Here is a 23,037-nt window from a genome sequence, read left to right on the forward strand (position 1 = left end):
TACAGGTAGCAATCTAATTATACCACTTGATTATTTAAAGCTCTGTTTAAATAATAACTTGTAACACTGTATGATGTTATGCAGCTTTTCAAAATACGTTTCCAGAACAGCGATTCCCCTGCTCTTCCAAATTACAATCAATCAACCTAATCACAATGTAGCACAAAATAATTAAGGACCATCAACACAAAATTATAGGTATTAAAATGAACCATAGACAGAAGACAGGAGAGCAGAAAGAAAATTGTATCAACAAACTGCCAAAAGTGTCACGGGGGAAGCTTTTAAGCGGTCTCTGAGAAGAGGAGGGGAGGAGTGGTTGTATTTGTGCCCCATCGGACTTCATCCTAGAGTTCAGGAATAATATAATTATTATATAATACCATTTTGGGCTCAAGTCAAAAAGGCCATGCTCTTCCTGCATTGCAGACCTGGCCTTCATCTGGGACAGAGTCTTGGGAGAAAGAAAGAACTGATGTTGTAAAACAGTTGGAGCATCATCATAAAAAGGCTAGTTGTAAAGTTTTAAATTATATATATATAAAATTTAAAGGAACCTTGTGGCACCATGGGTAAACTGAAGTACTGCAGCCAAAACTCTGCTCACAGCCTAGATTCAATCGCAGGTAGCCGGCTTGAGGTTCACTCAGCCTTCCAGCCTTCTGAGGTCAGTAAACTGAGCACCCAACTCGCTGCGGTGAACAGCGTGCAGCCTGTGTAATTAAACTGTAAGCTTCCCAGAGAGTGCTTCAAATGCTATGGGGCAGTGTATAAACATCACGCTTTGCTTATATATAGTTCCTTGCTTATATATAGTTCCACGTTTTTACTATGAATACTTGTCTGGAAGGAAAGTACTCAAAGGCCATCTGGAAAGTGAAAGGGCAAGACGGGAGTCTGACGCCAAAGCTTAATAATCAACAGATTCGCACCCTATGATCAACGCAAATTATGGCCAGCCACAAGGAGAGCGATGGGGAAAGACCTGAGCGGCCCAGCGCCAGAGGGGCCTCGAGACTGGAAGCGAAGGATGAGGAAATCTATCCTTGTGACTCCCTTAGGCAGGGCCGCTCGTCACGATATTGTGCTGAACACACAATACACTTGGCTGTAAGACTGGATTCTGTTGAATCAGGGAGATTTTGGCCTCAACACTGAAACGAGAGCATGTTAACTTGGCAGCGACCTCAGAGCATCTCCGTTGCGTTCACCTTAAACGAAAGCCTGCATGTTTGGGCAGTCCGTCTCCCAGGTTTTCTCTCCGGTCAACAACCTGGCTTCTCTAAACAAAGAGTGGGGGAGAGAGATTCCTGGTGCTGTACGTCTTTCTGAACATTGACTTTTCCCAGGTTCGGTTCAACCCCAGCATTTGTTAGGCAGGGCTGGGGAAGCTAAACTGCTAGATGATAAATCCGGACCCAGATGAGTGGGAAGGAAAGAATGAGAGTAGTAGTAAAGATGGATTTTTTTTAAAAAAAAATTACAAACACCTCTATATTTCAATGAACTAACATTTGGGATTCTCCCCAGGAAGTGTTTAGCACATTTTGAGAAGCTATCTGCCTTTCCTACTAAGGCAGAGTAAGTTTCTCTCCCCCCCCCACCCCGCTGGTGCAGACCAGATCAAAGGGTTGCTCTGTCCCTCTTTAGGATGATGGGAGGCAAACCTGCTGCTGACATCATGTGTTTGGGGGCTGAGCCTCCGAGAAGCAGCAAAGGCTGGTGTACATCAGCAGAAGCAGCCTTTGCTCCCGGCAGCCACAAGTGTCCCTTCCAAGCCGGCCAGCTCCAAGGACCGCAGCCCCTGCTCGACCCCAGGACCCTGGGCCAGTCGGCCAGCCCTGCTGGATGCATTTTGGAGACGTCAAAGTCCTTTTCCCGAGGATGTCAGTCACAAGGTCCAGAACAGCTGCAGCAGCTCTTCTCCTCCTCCTCATCTTCCTCGAGGCTCACCTTTCCACACAAGCACCCGTGAACGGTAAGGGGACTCTCAGCTTTCTTTTGTCCCATTGCCAGACAGACTCTGTAAGGCATACGTGATATTTGGGGAGCTACGCTCATTTCTAGTGCTCACAGATTATGCTTTGTTGCTTTTCTTTCTCTGGAATTCGCTACCATTTCATCTCACTTTTCACCAGAATTTGGAAAAAATTATTTTATTATTAAGGGTCTCAGAATCCCCCATGACAGGGAACAGATGGTGGCTGAAGGATTCCCAAAATTTGTAGTCCAAAAAAGAAAAATTTCCAAGTGCTGTTGTGTTTTCTTTTTAACCTCCCCTCCACTCATAAAATGATCGCACCTTTCAGTCAGTTGAGGACAAGCCTTCAGCCTTTCATCTTCCTGCTGCTATAATAAATTCATCCCTTTTTAAAGTGTTAATGTTATAAAAATTCTGGTTTGGTTCCTCTGGCAGGTCCAGCTTTTTGTAATACCTGAAAGAGGGAGGAAAATATACCCCATTCAAATAAACTGGACTCTTAATTCTATTCTGTATTTGTGTGTCCGCACATCATACATGTCTCTTCCTCTTTCCCAAAATCCAAAACTGCAAGAAGCCAGATCGACCCATTTGGGACAATGTTAATGTTTGAGCTTTCCCGGACATGTTTGACCACAACTCCCGTAATCCTCCAATGGCATGGCCAACCAGTCCAGGAACAATGGGTGTTGTGGTCAAGCACCTCATGAGGGCACCAGGTCCAGGAAGGCTGGCAGAGGACGACACAGATGGATCTGATTCCTGTTCTGTATGATCGATCTATATTTGGGTAGCATCTTTAGGTTTTTTGGCATTTTGGTTTTGTATGTGTTTTAAACAAAATAACGGGATAGCACTGTGATTTGAGATTCCTATCTCCTTTTTTTTCTTTCCAGGGTCTACATGGTCTTACGTTGGTAAGCAGCTGCTTTAATTTTATTAAGATTAACATGTGATTCTATGCTTTTAGTGTCAAGTTGAATGCAAACAAGGTATAATTCAGTTACTGGAGGGGTGTGATTTGCTCTCCTGGCATGCACAAATCTCCCATTAATTCAAGTCATTAGGTGGTAAAAAGAGGTCCTGTTTGGCCGATGGGGCACAGCTCAATCAGTTAGCCAGGAAGGTGCCTTTTCCATCTGTGAAATCAGCAGCCACGGGAGAATGCTGAGGTGGGAGAGGAGGGAACCACAACCCATCAACTGGACAAAGTGGCCTGCAAAAAGAGTTGCAGAATTGTATGGATGGGAACAGAATCATTCTAGTCCAGCTTTCCTCTCATGGATGCAAGAATTCCACCATTAAAACATTCCAGTCAGACAGTCGTTCAGCTTCAGGTGAAAAACCTCTGAAGAAGCAAAGTCCTCCACCACCTTCTGCGCTGGTCTGTTCTACTGTCAAACAGCAACTATCACGAGAAAGTATTTCCCGATGTTTAATCCAAATCTCCTTTCTTAGAGTGAACATAAGAGAACTGAGGAGAGCTGGAAGGGATCATTGAGTACAATCTCTGTCACAGATGAGCAGTGGGGATTGAACTCCCAACTTCTGGCTTTGCAGCTTGTTGCCTAAACCACTCAGCTATCCAGCAGTTCAATAATCATCCTCTTAGAACTGCAGAGCTATGAATCCCTGAGTCCAACTCCTGTCAAGAGGCCCCGTGGGGGGAATCGAACTCCCAGCCTCTTAAGCCACTTCGTTATCCAGCAGTTCAGATCTTTTGGGTGGAAAGATGCCCAATAAACTGCCTTTGTATTTATTTCTGTGACGCTGATGTTCCGTTGAAGGCAAGTTCCACAAACCATCTGTCAAAACACAGATTCGCAACTGTAATTCATTGCTTGAGAATCTGAAGTGTTGGCCACCACCACAAAAATCTCACTGTGTTTCAGTTGAGAAAAGAGAGGCCAGTATGAAGCTTCGATATAACTAGTAGGTCAAGACATTTCATGACGAACTTTTAACAGCTGTTGGCGAACAGCGACAGCAAACCCCTTCTTTAGAAGCAACACGGAGCTGTGAACAAGACAGTGGTCTGAATTTTGTAGCAGGGAAGGGATCTTCCAAGACTGTGCTGTTTGCTTTCAGGGTGGACAGATACCCACAACGACAACCGGTCTGTTGCTCTCCAACACCCAGCTTGCATGTTTGCATGCACGTACACACATTTAAAGACCTAGACACAAAATTCATTCCTTACCCGTTAAGTAGAAAGCTGCACATCTTGATTTGCATTTATTTATAGCATATACCTCCCGGTTCCTCGCACATAGCTTCCGAGCTGAAACAACAATATTGTGCAGGCTCCCTTTAGAGGCCATGTGGCTTTGGATTTTTTTTTCCCCTGGAGGGGAAAAACCATGGAGGGTTTGCTGTGCTCACTTCAAACCTCATCTGAGTGCAGGATGATTACCCCCACACTACTGTATGTGCGTGAACTGTTAAGTCACAGTTCTTGTAAGGGGATATCCATAATTTGTGGTGGAAACCTGAAGGGGAGCTTTGCACACCTTTAAGACAAATGGGAGTTTCTCAAGAAAAAAAGAATCATATGCATACAAAGGTAATAAATATTAAGCAGCCGTAAGAAGCATTTATTGTATTGGTCTCAATGCTGCCCCCCCCCAGTAAAGGTAGGGGAAAGGGAGCTTCCAATCTCTCATCTTTGTTGCCAGACCAAGGGGGTCTTGAGCGAAAGAGATAGTGGTCCGAATTCTGTCACAGGTTTGGGAGCGTTAAGAGTTTGCTTTCTGAGGGAACACATACACAAGGACTACCTGTCTGATGCTCTCTCTGATCTTCAGAAGGCAATCCAGCAAGTAGATAGGCTTTTGCCAGTTTTGGACGCCCCCCAAAGATGAGTTATCTGAAGAAGAGATTCTGGACACATGAAGCTTATGAAAAAGTAAAAACTAATTAGTCTTATGGGTGTTGCGTGACTTCTGGTTTCTCTCTGATACTCAGTTTGTGTCTTTGAAGTTACACCCTGCAAAGTCGCAGCCTGGAATAATGATGAACAGAGCTACCTTGCAATGTGTAAACATTTTTCCTTTGTAACAATGGCATAAGGAAGCTGCATTTCCACAGAGTGAGATTTAAAGTACTCTATTTGGATAAGAAGTCACATTTTTAAAAGACACTTTTTTGCACATTTTGGGAAGTCTTCTGCTAGGAAATTTTGACTTTTTTGTTGTTGCTATTGCATTCCTGTATTGATTGTAAGGCTATTTAAAAAAACAACAAGCAATGGAGAAAGCATCAGCTTCTGACATTGCAAATAATGGCAGGTTTCTTTTCACTCTAGCAAGTAAAGAAGAAAAATTAAATTTGAAAAGGAAGCATCCAAGCTTTGCCCAAACCTCTCTTATCCAGCTGTCCTTATATGAGAATAAAATTGAGGACACACATGGAGGGGTAGAAGCACTTTTCCTGCCACACTGCAGGGATATGCATGGGGTTAAGATTATTTTGCAAATCTTGATTTGTCATCACTCCTAGGTCCAGACGGGGAGAGAATGTGGCCCAAGAAGTATCCCTTTTGTGGAGGGGTCTTCCAATCACCCATCGACTTCCACAACGATATTCTCCAGTACGATTCGACTCTTTTGCCAATAAAGCTGGAGGGCTACGACGTGCCCTTCACAGAAGAGTTCGTTTTGACCAATAATGGACATTCAGGTAAGGGAAGCGCACACAGAGTGCCAAGAGGCTAAAGGAACTGTTCCTATGGTTTCAGAATAAGGAATACCATCATTACCTAGGACTTACGAGTGCTCTAGTTCTTTGACTTATGTCAATCATCCATCCACCTAGCAATGCAGGCCAGAACTAATCTTCTCACTATAGAGCAGAAACAGAAGCTAAGGGTCAAGATGGACATCAAGGGAAATGTGTATTCCTTCTGATTAATAGGTCATCTCCAGCACAAAGGAATATACTCAGTGAAAGGAGCCTCAGTAATCAAGATATGCCCATGTTTACAGCCGAAAGACCAATCACAAAACAAAGCACAATCTGCTACCTATTTAATTATGTGTCTCCTTTCTGATGTATTTTGCCCTGTTGTGTGGGGGACCGGACTGGCTTACCAAAACAAACAAACAAACAAAAAAAAAACAATAGTACATTAAAAACCACTTGTAAACTGCAGAGCAGTAAAGCATATAAAGCAGTGGGGTAAATCCTGCTCCTCAAAGGTCAGCAACTCAAACTGAGCGTGAAAGCTTAGTGGAAACGGATGCAACTGATAAGTACGGGTGCTTGCTTACAAGACAAGCTGTACTTTTATATTCTGTTCCATATTCTTGAGCATATGGGTGGGAGCTAGAATGTGGACAGGAGAGCAACAGATGTAGAAAATGCTGGCATCCTATCACTGTGTCATCATCTGCTCCATCCAGAACTCTTTGCCTCTCTACTACTGACAAGGATAGCCACACTTCCCTCATTTAATAGAGGCCGCAGTAATGTTATCACTAAGTTACCCCCATGTGAAACAAATTGGATAAAAATGTTTTTCACCAGATTGAACCATCCAAAGCTTTTAAAGTATTCTTATTAGGGGATGCCAGCAGGATGGGTGCAAATGCTTAACTGTGAGGCTACCCATCCCACCCCCGGGTTTTGACGGAGTTTATTGCACATTTAATTGGGCAGGCCCTTCTCCGTCATTCATGGCGTCCTCCATTCTGCAAATGTCCTCATGCTAGCTTGATCTCCATGGGAAGACTCGCTTTATGTCATAGCACCAAAGGTTACGATTCCTCCTGGCTGGTGAAGAGGGCTGTGTGACCTGAAAGCTTGCAAAGCACAGCCTCCAAAGAGACAAGTTCCTTTGCAACATTGTGTAGTATTTCTGCATTAAGACACAATGTGGGCAGAACAGCAGCCAAAACAAATAAACAAATCCAAATAACAGGGGAGATAGCTCTTAATAATAAGGGGGAATTGCCTCTTAACCCTGACCTTTGACATGTCAGTGGACTTCTTAAAAAATCTGTTTTAAGGCTCTCAGGTTAGGGCGCTTTGCTCCCTTGTGTTCCAATCCTTACACACTGACTTTTCTATCTTTTTACCCTCCAGTACAAATGAGTCTTTCGCCAACCATGAGTGTCGGGGGCCTCCTTTCCAAGTACTCTGCGGCTCAGCTCCACTTGCACTGGGGAAACCAGAAGAAGCAGGAAGGATCCGAGCACACGGTTGGCGGGAGGCATTTTGCTGCTGAGGTTAAGATCAGCTTCACTTCTCTCCAGTTTAAGACAATCCCCTTTGGCTTTTCAAATGGTTCCAGGCCACTTTCAAGGCTCATTTTTGAGGGCAAAACCACGCCCTGTACAGTATGTGTGTGGGGTCTTTTTTTTTTTTTTTTTTTTTTGGAATAGCAACCATCTTTTTGAGCAAGTGCTGAAAGTGTATATGGACTCTTTCTTTGATTCAATAAGATTCTTCTTTTTAAAAAAATGCAGGTTCTCTCATTGCGTAACCCTAGCTGTCTGTTTTCCTGCATAACTGCCTGGAATGAGAGAAGTGTGTGGTTGTGATGGTGATGTGCTATCGAGTCACCTCCGAATGAGCGATCTCCAACAGGTCTTGCCCTCAACAGCCCTTGCAAACTGAAGCCCCGTGGCTTCTTTTAGGGTGTCAATCCATCTCGGATTTGGCTTCCCTCTTTTCCTGCTGAAGCCCAGGCCCATCAGACCTTCCAGTAAAAAAAAAGGTCATCCTGCTCCTTTTCTTAATTATGAAGCCATTTCATCTCTCAGACTAATTATAGGTCTCCAGAGAAAGCCTGGGATGCCCTACAATTATAATTCCAGGACAATGACAAAGTATTTATGAGTGACAATTTGGTGCCTGCCTGACGTGGAACATGGAATGGATGCAACCTCCATCATGAGTCCTTCCTGGTTCTTCACACGGGGAGCAAACTCCTTGGAAGCTCTCATGCACAAGACCTCCTGAAATGCCAGTGGTTTGTGCAGCTCCACACATGCGCACACACACACACACACACACACACACACACACACACACACACACACACACACACACACACACACACACACACACACACACACACACACACGCACACACAAAGGGCTGCGTGCTCCTTGTGCTTTCAACTGACCTTGTCTGCATTTATTCCCCTCCTGTAGCTCCACATAGTCCATTATAACTCTGACAAATACCCAGATTTCCAAACGGCGTCAGACAAAGCAGATGGACTGGCAGTCTTGGCTGTCCTTATCGAGGTAAGAGGTATTTCCCCCCCTAGAATAATTTCTACCTGAATTGAGAATGAGAAAAATGGCCTTTGAGTTTGCTCGTTCTTCTTCCTACAGAGGATGTCCTTCCCTAAAAGGATTTGGTTTGCTTTTTTTGGTGATTGTGATTAAACAAAACTGTAATCACGACGATTAAGTATTTTACACTGTGGTGAAAGAAATCACTCACCACAAAGGGTTATTATTCTGGCTGAGAACAGCTCAGGGGCGCTGAGCTGTAGATGGGACAAAATTATAGGTCTTTTGTGCCGTGAGAAAACATGACTTCAGCCCACTAAATTGATGGCTTATTCCAACAACAAATGAAGAAGCAGACCACAACGCAAGAGCAGGCTGTACTGTTTGGACACTAAGGCGGGATATCCACGTGAACCTCCTGGCAACTTAATTCGAAAGCCCACCCGATGTTCTCCTGAGTTGAGAAGGGCAACCGCTGTGGCCCAGATATTCCATGGGACCTGCCAACCCAAACGTTTTCTCTGCACAATGTCCCAGACATATAGCAGACTTGTATATATATAAACCACCTAGAGTAGTAGCATGCCACTAGATGGGTGGGATAAAAGCCAGAGAGAGAGAGAGAGAGAGAGAGAGAGAGAGAGAGAGAGAGAACTTTACACAGGAGTCATCACCTGTGTCTAGAAAAGGCATCCTCTCTGTTTCGTTGCAGATCGGCTCATTCAACCCATCTTATGAAAAGATCTTCAGCCATTTCCAGGAGGTCAAATACAAGGGTGAGAAAAGAATTTCTCCATGCAAAACGGTCTCATTAGAAACTCTTTTTCGTCCATTAGGGCTCTGCGTACAGTGAAGCCTAAAGTCTTTGGATATGGAGGCGGGGCTGAATTGAGGCACTGGGTTTGCTTTTCGGATCTGGTTCACAGGAGGCAGGAACCAGGCAGAGCACCTCAAACTGTTTACACACAAGCGCCAATCCCCCATCTGTTGATTTAGAGAGCAATATCGTACTATTCCCCTTTGATAGTATCCGCCAACACCACTCGTTCCCGGGCTGTCTGACTCCCCGTAAAGAGACGTGGCCATTCCCAAAGCACCTGCAAGCAAGCCGCAGTCGGACTGACAACACTGGATCGCCCATGGGCCCAGCCGGGAGACCCACTGGTTGGCTGTAACTCTTGTGACTTTTAGACCAGAACACGTTTGTTCCTCAGCAAAATGGAACAGTTACAACCAGAGAGTGTGTGTGGGTGTGTCATTTGGCAGATAGGGTTAGCCAAATAAATGAATAAATAAATAAACCAGGATAGCCACAGCACTGACCAGCTACCCTACCCGGAAAAGTGGCAAAGAGCACCGAGTAAACAGGCAATGGGAACCCAAAGTCAAGGCAGAAGGGGTTCAAAGATCATGCGCCATCTCTTTCAGATGAGAAAACTCTCATTCCTGGTTTCAACGTCCAGGGCTTGCTCCCAGACCAACTGGACGAGTATTACCGCTACGAAGGATCCCTGACCACCCCTCCTTGCTACCCGAGTGTGCTTTGGACGGTTTTCCGAAAACCAGTACAGATTTCAGAGAAACAGGTAAGCCTTCACACATGGATACACACAGAGGCATGCCTTGTTTTGGCTGCATCAGCCGTGACAACGACGATGGACCACGGCAGCCAGTTATGATTAAATAATTATAATAATCTACCCCACTGAAAAAAAGAGACACTGGTCTGTATGCAACGATGCTCATTTATAGGGACAAATGTGGAACGAGAAGTGATTTTTATAGTTTACACAGAGTTACGATGCACCTCTCGCTCTGCCTGCTGAGTCCATGGCCCAAATACTGCTCACAGGCAGAAGGTGGACAAATTGCCAGGATTTTTTTAAAGTCTTTTAATCAGACTAGAACTGGTCAGTTCCTTCAATCACAGGATGCTTTCTGAAAAAGTCCTCAAAAAGATGGTTCCCCTCTGCCAAACAAAGGGCCGTAAGCTGTAAGACAGGGCATGCAGCCCCCTTACTATTGACTTGACAGTTCGCTGTGGTTCATATTTCTAATCGGATAACAGCAGAAAGAACCGTGGGGCCTTCTTCTGTTAATGCATGTGACTCCTGCTAGCATCCCTTGAATAATCCCAAGAGTGCGGCCACTAGCATTGCGTTATTAAGCACAATCAAGGTAGAACAAACTTTAACTGCCTAATTACAACCCCAAAACATGGCCCCCCAAGGGAAACAATCCATGGTTGTCTTGCTGGAGTTACAAGAGGCATGTGTCTTGCTTGTGTAGCTGTTGGATCTGGAAACGGCCCTGTACTCTACCCAGTCCAATGACCCGGCCCCTCTTGAAATGGTCAACAACTTCCGGAGAGTCCAGGAGTTTGAAGAAAGGCTGGTTTCTGTCTCCTTTCGACAAGGTAAGCCAGACGCTCTTGTACAAAGAGATGCTAAAACAATTTTTTTTAATTATTAAGTTTCAACAGTGGAAGGAGCTGGAAGTAGGGGCAGAGCCTGTCAGATTACTTAACGTGCAGCAGGTCTACTTGGCTGATGCTGGCTAAAAAACCCATAGAGATGTGTACAGGATAGGCTTAGTTTTGGCTAGGCTTGTTATATCCTGGGAGTTAACCAGGAATTCAATTCTAAAAATATATGTGTAAGATCATGCAGTTATTCATGGGGTCCTCTTTCTTTGTCAAAGGAGGGGGGAAAACCCAAATGTAGAAAACTCACAATCTGGAGGCCTTCCTTTCATGTTTTGTAAAAGATATAATGCCTTCCATGGGGGGGGGGGAGGTGGTCTAATTTTGCCTCTCATCCACTTTTTAAACCATTCGGTTTAAGTGCTGAAATGAACAGAAAGGTGGTAGTGATTTTCCTTGTAAAGGGTGTTGATTCGTTCATCTGATTTCACCCCAGCGCACAAGTGATATTGCAAAAGTGTTAAGAGGAAGACAGGTGAGGGTTGCAGGACCCTGGTCATTGCTATTCATCTTGGCTAAGGAAGTGTCTCTGTCTGGGCATAAAAAGCCCCTCTCCTCTACGAGGAAATTGGTTCCCCAGGAAGAACGAAGGATGGAACTCTGAAATATTCTTTCTGAACACAATCAGTTTTGAACCTGCTGTTGCCTGTCTCAGGCTCAAACAGGCTAAAATCCCTTATATTTCGAGAGGACCTCTTTCCTTGAATTCAGATTAAGGAAACGAGCTCACCCACCATAAACCTCGCTTCCTTAATGCTGTTTTTTAAATAACAATCGTAGTTATGGATACGGTTGCATTTTAGAGTTTGCAGGCAGATGGGTGGGGTGGAAAGGCACAAAGGTTTGCACTTTATCTGATGTATGAACCGGAGGCCAGGATGCTTCGGGGAGCCCCCTGTTTGTTTCTTAAAAAGGACCCAAGGTGGCCACTGTATTATTATTATTTATTTGATTTATATACTGCCCCTCTGGCATCCAGGGTCACTCTGGGTGGTTTACAACAGAAAAGCTGTTATAGCTGTTCCGTGTGGCCATCTCCTGTGACTAAAATGAACTGCAACTCTCCATTGCAGGGAGACTCTTTCTGGGGAGTTTCAGAAGATCTGATGAAGTCCTTCAGGAGATTGAGTGTGACACGTAAAAAAAAGGCAGGGAAGGCTCATAACGTTGGATTGCCAAAAAAAATCCACCGTCATGAGGGTAAAAATTAGCCATCTGGCTCATGCAAAAATGTGCAATAATTAGCAAATAAGGACTCATTATTTGCTCATTATCTGTTTTGGAATGACTGACAAATCAATACAGAGAGATGATGATGATGATGATGATGATGATGATGATGATGATGATGATGATGATGATGATGATTATTATTATTATTATTATTATTATTATTATTATTATTATTATTATTATTATTATTCTACCACTACTACTTCTGTTTGGCCTGTTTTGTGCAAATTGGACTGCAATGGCAAAATATGCTGCTTTATAAACAATCAGGCCTGAATACAATTCAGTACTGTAAAGGTTTACTCAGATATGAGCCACAAGGTATTTAACAATGCTCCTGTTGCTAAGTATGCATAGGATTGTGGCCTAAGGGTGCTACCGGTCAAAAGACATGTACAGTTGTAAATACAGTAGGATACCCTCCTCCCCGCCGTATCTGCTGGGAATCGGTTACAAGCCCCCCCCCATGCATGCCAACAAATATGGATTATAGTGACCGCTATAATAATAGCAAATGTTATACATAGCATGGCCTCTGCCTCCCTCTTGTGGCCAGCTCTAGTAATTATAACATTATAAATATATATTTCCAGGGATTTTTCTTTTAATATTTTCAGAGTGTGGACAAGTGAATGAGTGGATACTGATCCTGAGGACATGACGTTCCTACCGTAATTTCTAAAAGCTAAATATTCTGGGTGGACAAGGGTCACTTATATACCTGGATGTTGGACACTGTGTTTTTTAAATCAAACAGTGCTCTACAAAAGAAATTCATTGTATTTAAGGTCCTTGTCTGAAATACTGTGACCCCGCCAAAAAAAAAAAAAAAACCCAGTTAATTTTTGCATATGAAATAGAGCAGCACTTTAAAAGGCCCACGCATGCAAGCATTCTGTCCATACCCTAGAATTCTCGCCAACACTTCCTAAGAAACCACTGGACTTGAATGTATGGGAAAGTTACACATATTTATATTCTGTGGAAACTCAGGGCCAAATACTAAAAGTCCCACTGGATTCTGACTCTGTGATTTTTACAAGTACTTAGGAATATTCAGTAAAAAGAACCAGAATGGAAGGCAGCACCTTCTGATGTATATGCCTGACTGCAAATTTGGGCTAGCTACTTCCATGAAAAGAATGGAAAAGCCCCCAAGGTTTCAGACTCTCTCTGAAGTCAAAAGTGATTTGAAATTGACTTGAAAAGCAAGATTGACAAAGATGGCTAATTTTTCTGCGAGGAAATTTCTTTATTCTCTCACTCGACAAGAGCAGTAACTGGTTTTGGGAACAACGGGGTGGTAGAGAGATTTTTATTTCTGATTTTATTCTACTTTGTATTTTTGCCTCAAGCATGGATTTGTAATAAAGTTTGTTCTAAGCTGTGCCTTGCAGTTCACTGAAGGAAGCAGGAAGAAGTTAAAAAAATCAGAAATTAAATAAATATTTTAGCATGTTACCAGAGCTTAGAAATAACTAGTTACATGCAATGTATATTGCAACTAGTTACTGCTGGGGTAAAAAGGGTGTAATGGTAAGGTAACATTTCAAAAGTAATCTAAAAAGTAGGAATGAAGATAAGTTACTGGTGAGGCATCATATTTATTTTCTAGTCATTTTAAAAAAATTACCTTTCACAAGTATTTTAAGGCATTGTTGAAAGCAGGAATTTTTCAGATTTTCCACATTCTCTCATCAGTCCAAAAGATAACAAAAAAGGAGCAAAGAAAAATGTCACACAGCAGCACAATCAGTCAAAATCTTGGCCATAATCCTGTTGGGTAATCATGCCAGCAGAAAAGCAACAGCTGAACAGCACTAAATTGATGCTCACCAACGAAACACTGCTTGGATTTCTGATTGCGCTTCATGACGATCAACTGACATGCAGTGAGAAATCTAAGTGGCTTCTTGTTTATTCACAATGATTTGCGTTGTGAACTACACCAGCGCCCTTCCGTCAGGGTAACTGAGCAACACGATTTTGCCCAATGAGTTACATTTTCAAAATTTGTAACAAAAAACAAGCAAAAAACAAAGGCTTTGGCCAATTGGTAAGAGTTTGGAGAAGTGGATTACAACCCACGAAAGCTCACCCTAAAATATCTTAGTGTTAAAGAGGTGACAAGCCTTTCTTTTTGTTGACACGCTTTGTCTAACACGGTGCCCCTCTGAAAATGTTTTCAACACAATGTAACAACATTCAATTTTCAAACACTGCAATGAGTAACAGGAAAGTGGAAGCCTTTCCCAAGCTTTCCAAATCCACGCTGTGGTAGTAAAATCTCAACTGGGATTATTTTCTGGACACCACAATTCTGAAAGGATGCTGACAAACTCAAAGATAGCACTTTTCAAGTCTTGAAAGGTGGTCATACAGAGGAGGGGCAGGATCCTTTCTCAATCATCCTGAAGTGCAGGACAAGTAAGAATGGGCTTAAGCTAAAGGAAGACAAATTTCGGTTGAATATCAGAAAAAACATCTTAACTGTTAGAGCAGTATGACAATGGAACCAATGAGGAAGTGGTGAGCACTCCAATGCTGGAGGCCTTCAAGAGAAAACTGGACCACCATTTGTCAGATCTGCTTAGATTTAGATTAGACACGGGGATGAAAATAAAAACAAATCAGGATATTTGTGAAATATCCCTGATTCATCAGATATTCTTTGCTTTGAATTCTTGAGGTCCAGAAACCCCAATGAATATGAAGCAATGAGTACAGTATAAACCTTTTATATTTGTCCCTGCTTACGCCCCCGTGGATCAGCTGTTCCTCAGGGGCATAAGCAGAGAGGGATTTTCCCATCTGGCGGCTTGCTAAAGCCTGCCCAAAGGGAATCCCACCCCCAGGGTTGGGGGATGGCTTGGTTCCCCTTTCCTCCTCTTCCTATGACTGCATGGCATAAAAGGGAAGGGATCAAAGGGATCCCTTTGATCCCTGCTTTTCCCCTTTTTGCTAAGCCCTACACAGGGCTTAGCAAGTGGAGGGGAAAAGGGATCGAAGCACTGCAGGATCGCTTTGATCCTTGCTTTCCGCCTTCTTGCTAAGCCCCCCAGGGCTTAGGAAGTGGAGAAAAGGGATCAAAGCAATCCCACAGCCGTGGCTGCAGCAGCGTGATTGCTTTGATCCCTGCTTTCCCTCCTGGCACCTTCTAGTACCATGCACTTTGATTCTTCTTTGATAGGGGACAAAGGAAAGAGAAAGGGGGGGCAAATGTTGCTGAATAATGTTTTAAAATAACAGTTGTAAAAAAATAATCAGGAAGTTAAACATAACCCGAAAGAGGAAACAAAAAAGCAAAAGAGCAGAGGAACAAAGGTTTATGTTTCCTGAACCCAAACAGAGCTGAAACATTATCTGAAAGTCTTGAACCAGAACCAGCCAGTTTAAAAGGAGAGGTCAAGGAAAATCTGCTATGCAAATCCATTTGAATGTAAATGTTCTCCTGGCAAAAAGTAGCACACCAGTTAAGAGCATGTGCGCTAATCTGGGGACCAAATCTTTATGGATCTGAACCTGAATTAAACTGAAGCAACTTCAGTTGCAGCTGGATTTTAAATGGCTTTTCTCTTTGTGCTCTCTGTCTCCCATTTTGTTCACAAAGAGCGGGAAGCGGTCCACAATCACACCATGAAGTTCCAGGCTGAGAACAGGGATTTGCAGCCTGGTCTCCCCACTGCATCGTTAATTTGCACAAATTAAATTGCAACCTCCTATTGGCACTGCAGGTCATTTCCAAGGAGGACATGTCGTACCAGGTCTAACAAGCTTCCCATGGTTTCCCATCTGACATCAGTTCTTAATTGTAGAACAAATCTTAATGCTTTTTAGAGATCTTTATCTTTAATGATTCAATCAAGTTGTTATTTGGAACAGTGGAAAAGAAATAATAATTTGTAAAACAATGGTATGGGTTATGTGTTTGGCACTGAAGCATTTTGAAGTGATGCTGAAATCAAAGAGAAGTGTTTTCTTAACGTTAATTTCCTGGTTATTTCCCCACCACCACCAAAAGAAACCCCAGGCCTAGACATCTAACTTTGAGTGAGAACCACACTGCTCTCATCTTATATTTGCAGAAGACAGATTTCATGGATAAATGATGGCAAACAGCCCACGCTGTGTCACACATTCAGTTCACTTCATGCATGCACAGAATGGGGAATCCTCTGTCTACACAAGACAAAACTCTGCTACTAAACCGCAGAGTTTTTTGGGATTTGGTTTTTGCTATCATGCCTTCAGTTGCCTTTAGAAAAATTCTTTCTATTGGCTTTTGGGCCACTGTTATCAATTTTTTAAAAACATAGCTGGGGATGCCTTCACATGTTCTCCAGGTTTAGCAGCAGCAAACACCAGAGCAGATGCAATGCCTAAAAAGTGCTTTATAGACCATTATTTGCCTCCATATAGTATAGGTGCTGAACTTGCTCCGTCCGGGGCGTCCCTCTGGCAAACCCTTCCAAGAGTATGAGGGGCTGCAGAACACTTAACTCATGCTCCTTTTAACTCCAACGAGACCTCTCCTTGATTTTAACCTCTGGCGGAAACCGAAGACATCAGCAGCAGCGCTCATTTGATCTAACAGATGGAAGAAAACCAAAACCTTGACTCTCCGGATCTAGACCCCTGTGCCTAATCAGGTAGAAATGAAAGTCAGACGGGCAGCATGTTGAAAACGTCAGTCTTGAAACCACCAGGAAAACGCAAGCCACTTTTAGGCTCGCTGTGGTTTGCTGGGCGGTGTTTCAACATACCTGTCGGACTTCCATTTCGCTCATCGTGGCGGCAGCTGCACGAGCACTGGTGTATCCTTGCGGCGGGCGCATTCGCCACCACTTCTCGCTGATGCCTCTTTGCATGGCTGGTTATTATTTTACCTGTCTTTCCTAACAGACTCCTTTCTCACCACGATCGGAAGTGAGAAAGCTTGGCCTCCTTCTATTTTCTAGCAACTGGATTCGGAGTACTCAAAGTTGGGCTGAATGAATGCTTATAGACGAATCTTAGTACTCTCTGAGGGTCTTTCTTCCATCAGTTTTCTCAGTGCACTATTTCCTGTGCTGAAAAAGGCAGGATAGGTAGCCTCAAACGGAGTCCCAGTGCATTCAGTGGGGCTGAATGGTTTAACTGTGACGCTCCGTTGCGAGAAAATCTGTCCATCTTCCCGATCAAAGATGAATTCCTGACTTCCACGTCTGGATACACGTGCCACGTATAGACCACAAGTTTAATTTGCTGCTCTTTGGGCTCGTTGATTTCACAGATGTGCGTGTGGCATGTTTGTATGGAAATCACCTGTTGAAGTTGTCCTTCTTTTTCACTTTTGTTTTTTGGAAAAGTGAAACGGGCGAACTAAGATTTGTTTAAGAGACAGGAAGAAGCCAGCTGGAGATACTGGTATTAAAGAACGGCATACAATTTCATAAAATAACATTTGTCCCCGTGTCTATCCGAACTGCCAGGGGGTTACTCTTATCAACAGCTGTCCATGCTGCACACTGGCTGGGGCCTGCACCCTGTTCTTCTTCAGGGGCCCACTGAGTGCCTTTGGCAAACTCACAAGTAGGACATGAAAACCATCTCTCACCCATACACTTTGTCCCTACTCCCTGACATTTGGAACCATATGGGCCCTGCTCCCACCCAAGTGCCAGTGTATGAACCATTTTTGCAGATCCAGTATCAACCAGTGGAAACTATAGGATGGCTGCAGATCTCATCCTGGCCAATGCTTGAGTCTTGTGAGCATGGCTCTTTCTGCATGGCTATCTGGTTTCTGTCTCAGCAAACGTGTTATTATTTGCCTGCCTGCTTTCTTGTTTCCTGCTAGGGGACTGTCTGTTGGAAGTTGTCAGTATCATTTCTAATTAGCAAAGCATTTTATAGTATTTAATCCAGTGTGGGATATTACCAAATCAATCTAAAATGGATGGTCTTCACCAAATAATGATACAGGGCGATCGTACCCATTTTACAAAAGGTTACTGAGGTGAGAGGTAGTGGCCTAGTTAGAACAGCATAAACACATAGGTTTACTGTTGGTTGAACCAGGGCCTTCTGTATAATTATTATTAGCAGTGGTACAATTATTAGCAGTGGTACAAGAGCCTGGAGTTTGCAATTTGTCAGTTCCACAGTAATCGCTGCTCTTACTCAGGTATGTACACAAGAGCGCTCTGGTAGAGATTCCCAGCTATTTCACCAAGGAATAAACCTTCCACAAGGTAGAGCTATGAAACTTTGATTACTGTAGCACTGACATGCTATATGTTTCAAACTCTCACCATCATGAGGAAATAGGTCCTTATTTATCTACCAATGATTTCAGGGTCATACTAGTGATTTTGAATGTCCATTTTCCTTCTTCCCCTCTTGTCAAGATCCAGCCAGTGGTGAACTGAACATGGGTATGTTTCCTCACAACTTGCTTGTTACCGCCTTGGTGATTCATGGTGTGATTACAACCTCTCCTTTCATCATCCCTCAGTCTGGCCACCATGCATGCAAACTCTTTGTGTTTTGCAAGGGCAGGTTGAATTCTACCCAAATGGAATATGTGCAAAACCAATTAACTGTACAAGTGTTATTCTGCTTGTTTCCTCACCTATACCTCACAGCAATCTATAAAATTCTTCCAATTGATTTTAGAGATGGTCCTGAACAGCCGGTTTGGTGATTCAAGCCGGTTCGTTCAACCTGCTGAATCAGCCGTTCATACCCATTTCAAATGGTTTCTTCATGAAACAAGCAAACAATATGACATAGATCTAAGTGAACCGAGGCGCACACAGTAATGCATTAAAAAAGGGAGCAATTTTTTAAAATTGGCTGGCCCAGCCAAGGTATTGCAGAAAATTCAAAGTGCCCATTTTAGCCTAGGCAAATTACTGGTAATCTGGATCCCCAAGCCATGCTGAAACTAAGGGGAGTCATGTAAGCAACACTGGAGAGAGAAACACCGGTCAGATGGAATGTTTGAGTAGCTTGTTTTGCTCCACTGTGCTCAGTAAAAAGGCCAATTAATTTTAATTTATGTTAGCAACGTACACAGCCTTCAGACAATATTCTGATGGTCTGAAGCATGCCTCTCCTTCAAGGGCTCCTGTAGAAGCTGTTACAACAGAGGTGATTACAGCATCATCACAACAGATCAGGGACATTTCCTTCCATTATCACCCACTGACTGGCTGCTTTTCTTCCTCTTCCCCCCATTCCTGCCTCGACTCCAGGTTTTGTCCTGTCCATTGTATTAACCAGCGGTCTGAGTACTGTTGCTCTCATGGCCTTAGCCTTCTGGCTCATTCGAAGGAAGAGGAGGTAAGACTTTTTTCAGGACCTTAACCAGAGCTCATAAAACCACCTGATTAGTATAAATATCCCATTAGTCTAGACTGCCAGAAATGGAAAATACCTAGTCTTTCGCCTTCCCATCTTGGGAGAACAAAGTTTTTAAAATAATTGCTTATATTCCCCATTGGTATCTTCAAAATTTCAACCCTGGCAAACCTAAGATGTTCTCTTTTTCAGCAGCACAAGGACCAAGGAAGAGAAAGGAGTCATCTACAAGCCAGCGGTAACCAAAGAAGAGCAGAGTATCGCCAAAGCTTAAGCGTTGCTGGGGGCCATGCTGGGAGCCACGGATTTGTGCCTTTGGCGCAATATTTAGGCTCCCTTGGCAGCTCAACAGCCCAAACATTTGTGTATCTCTTGCCATTGTTTATCCATTAAATCAAGGTGGGATTTTTTTTTCCGGGGGCAGGAAAAGGGGTACATTTAGCTATTCTCTTTTGTGGAATAAGATATGAAAGAAGAGCAGACGGGCTTTTGAGTGGTTAAAAAACCCTTAACACATAACCAACGAGATTCAAAAGAATATCAAACAACATATGAGGAACTGGTGAGGAGCAAAAGAGGAGACATTGAAGAAAGCCTTTGAAGGGTTCTGTACAGTCTCAGTCAGATAAAATGATCACTGGGGATTCTGAGGAACCACAGCCATTAGGAGTGGATCCCGATTCGAGCACCAGTACGGCCAATATTGTGATTTGTGTGGGAACAAGAAGAGCAGAGAAAAATGGGAGGAAAATTAGCTCGTTGGGAGAGGCCTGCTTTCAAAGCTGGGTAGTCAGATGAAAAATAAAAACGAAACGGCAGTTAAAATGCCACAGATATTGTGGTCCTGTTCTTACACGAAGCACATCTGGAGAAGAGTGCAACCTATAAAGGTATTAGCACATCTGGATACTTGCTATTTGAAAAACCCTTATTGTACTCTAAAAGTTAGGAAGTAAAAAAGGGGGTGTGGTTTAAACTCTACCCAATGATTTCTCTCACTTCCCACAGAAAGGGTGAGTTGCTGTCCGGCAGAATTCTAGCATGGGCCCCCCCTTCAGTCAAAAGCAGAACATCCCATGGTGGTCTAATATTAACACAATGAAATTTCTGTTTTCTGAACAGCGAACCAAAATGATGTGCTTAATCAAGGGTTGGCTTAAACAATTTTAAGGTCAGACTCTGGGCCTTCTAAAAATAAGAAATAAAACCTGTCCAGTCAAACCCTCTTAACATCACTATTTACTCTGAGATTATAACAAAGCGAAAGTGTCATATAAATGTTTGATTGTGGCCATAACCCCTTTGTTTCTTTGTTCTGGTGACAATAAGTGGAAGCTGGCACTGTATATAGGACATTCCACCTTATGATATCAAATCTTGTATAAACCAAAAATTGTTAATTCCATGTTTATGGAACATCACACAATAAATATTTTAATAAGAATTTTGTGGGGATTCCTTTTCGCCTTCACATGTTCATCCACCTCTCTCACTAAATTCTGCTCCTGAGTGACCGACCGCCAGGAAATCATCTGTCTGCTTCTTCTCTACAACCTACGGATGACTGAGGATACTTCTGGGCTGCCTTTTTAACCTGGTCTCACAATGCCCTATGGACTGCCATTTGGGGCTGGGGGGAGAAGATCTAGACACCCACATCTTCAATGTTCAGCCCTCCTGGGTTTCCCCATTCTTACAAAAAACACACAACAACTTCAAACACTCCCACACAAATATTACACAAGAACTATGGGGGTGGGTAGGAACCCAAATAAGAGAATGAATTATTGTTAGAGTTTGAGCCCCCTACAAACTTGGCTAATGTTTTTATTCCTTCGCGGCCACAAACAGGAATGTGAACAGCAGACCCAAGTTCAGATGGCTGAAACCAAATAAATCTTAAAGAATAGCAAAGGATATTCATAGAATGACTTATTTCATATTTTGGAACAAAAACAACACACACCCGGCCATATAAGAAAGAAGTAATTTGACTGCTGAGAATAAAACCTGGTTTTTAAACCTTAAAAAAACGAACACACCCAAACATCAGAGGTTGACACTATATATACACTGCTAGTGTTTAAACTGTAGTATATGTATCGACTTGCAATGTAATCGGTGTGGATACTTCAGGAATACAAGTTCCACCAGTGTTTTGTTTTTGGAAACAATATTGTGACACGCTGGAATCGCACACGTGTTCAGTCTCAAGGCAAAGCGACTGGGTGGTACCACCTAGTGGTAGAATCCTATATATACATCTCTCTCTCAAACTTTTGTGTCAGATATACAGTATACTGTATAGTACAGTATATAGGATATATACTAACCAGTGTTGTTATATATATATATATATATATATATATATATATATATATATATATATATATATATATATATATATATATATATATATATATATATATATATATATATATATATATATAAAAACTCTCCATCAGACTAGACAACTCCCCCCCTAATAATAATAATAATAATAATAATAATAATAATAATAATAATAATAATAATAATAAATTTAAAAACTGCAAGGAACAGAGCCCCCCCCCCGCCAAATGCTGGTCCTGGTCGGTGCTGAATGACTAGGAATTGGCCCATTCTCTTTTAAGGGGAAAGGAGAAATACAAACATTTATATTTAAATAACAAATAAATAAAAGGTGAGAGGATCCTAAGGGGGGAGGGAATAACGCAGGCCTGGGGATCCTGCCCCCTTTGACCTAACTCTGTCCAGTCAGAAACTCAACAGGTTTTATTGGGAAGAGCTGCCGAGCCCCGCAGCCCTTTGGGGGGGGCAAGGTAGCGTCTTGCGGGAGTCTGAGGAAAAATAATAATAATCATTATTATTATTATTTCTGTTGCTGCAGGGGTTGCCGTCCATGAAAAACAGGAAAAGCCAAATAATAATAATAATAATGGTAACATTTAGCAAGAAACACCAAACAAAAGCCAAAAAAAGGGGGGGCACCTCACGACACGAAAGCTGACATTAAAACCAGAGCAGGGAGCCTGGAAGGCGCCCCCCCCAACCGCAACCGCAACCCCCCCCCCTTGCTTCGTGTCTCTCCCTCCCTGGTTCAAAGTTTCCCTCAGAGGAAGCCGGCGGGAAAGTTCGAACCCGGCGAGAGAAGGACCAACTCGGTCCTTTCCCGGAGGCGACAACGAGGAGGAGAGCCTCGGGACCGGCGGCTGAGGGGGGGGGGGGCGGGAAGGGTCCCTTCATTCCCTCAGGGCGCCGAGGGGGCCTCCCTCTTCCCCCTCCTCAGGCCGGCCCCTTCCCTCGACCGGGGGGGGCAACGACAGGCCGACCGCGCCCTCGACGGGGGGGGCTCCTGCCCCGCTTGCTCGCTTACCGCCACCCGGGGGGGGGAGGGCTCGGAGGGACCCTCTTTCGCCGGCGAACGCAGGCTCCTCGGGGCAGAGCGCGGTCTCCTCAGGGGAAGGGAGGGGCCCCCCTCCCCCGGCCTCTCTCTCTCTCTCACAGGGGCCGCTCAGCCCGGCGGGGGACCCGCCCTCCGGCTGGCTGGATGAATGGCAGGCGCGCGCGCGCTCGAGGGACGGGGGCGTCTCCCCTCCCCCTCCAGGGCGGGTGGGGCCGCCCCACCTTTCCCAGGTGGGCGCTTCCCCGCTTGCTCTCAGAAGGGAGGCGGGCACGGCGGGGCTCCTACCCTGCAGGCTGAGGTGGTGGTAGTGGGGGGGGGGGGTCCAGAAGCCGCCTCCCGGGAGAGAGCC

General features: G+C 43.8%; 1 protein-coding gene across 2 annotated transcripts; it reads left to right on the top strand.

Annotated features, from left to right (window-relative positions):
• Positions 1-1,723: 1,723 nt before the first annotated feature.
• CA12 (carbonic anhydrase 12) lies at positions 1,724-20,726 on the top strand. Of its 2 annotated transcripts, XM_020784708.3 has the most exons (10): positions 1,724-1,978; positions 2,878-2,898; positions 5,480-5,659; positions 7,064-7,206; positions 8,137-8,232; positions 8,936-8,999; positions 9,652-9,809; positions 10,513-10,639; positions 19,177-19,264; positions 19,478-20,726. In XM_020784708.3, the coding sequence occupies exons 1-10, from the start codon at positions 1,849-1,851 to the stop codon at positions 19,554-19,556; spliced, it is 1,086 nt and encodes a 361-aa protein (XP_020640367.3). In that variant the 5' UTR covers positions 1,724-1,848; the 3' UTR covers positions 19,557-20,726. The 2 variants fall into 2 exon arrangements, 1 of the variants encoding a protein (XP_020640367.3); XR_012081503.2 differs by lacking the exon at positions 1,724-1,978 and having other exon boundaries at positions 2,838-2,898; positions 18,328-19,264; positions 19,475-19,535.
• The last annotated feature ends 2,311 nt before the right edge of the window (positions 20,727-23,037 follow it).

Source organism: Pogona vitticeps, chromosome 12, assembly GCF_051106095.1.
Source record: "Pogona vitticeps strain Pit_001003342236 chromosome 12, PviZW2.1, whole genome shotgun sequence".
NCBI lineage: Eukaryota > Metazoa > Chordata > Lepidosauria > Squamata > Agamidae > Pogona > Pogona vitticeps.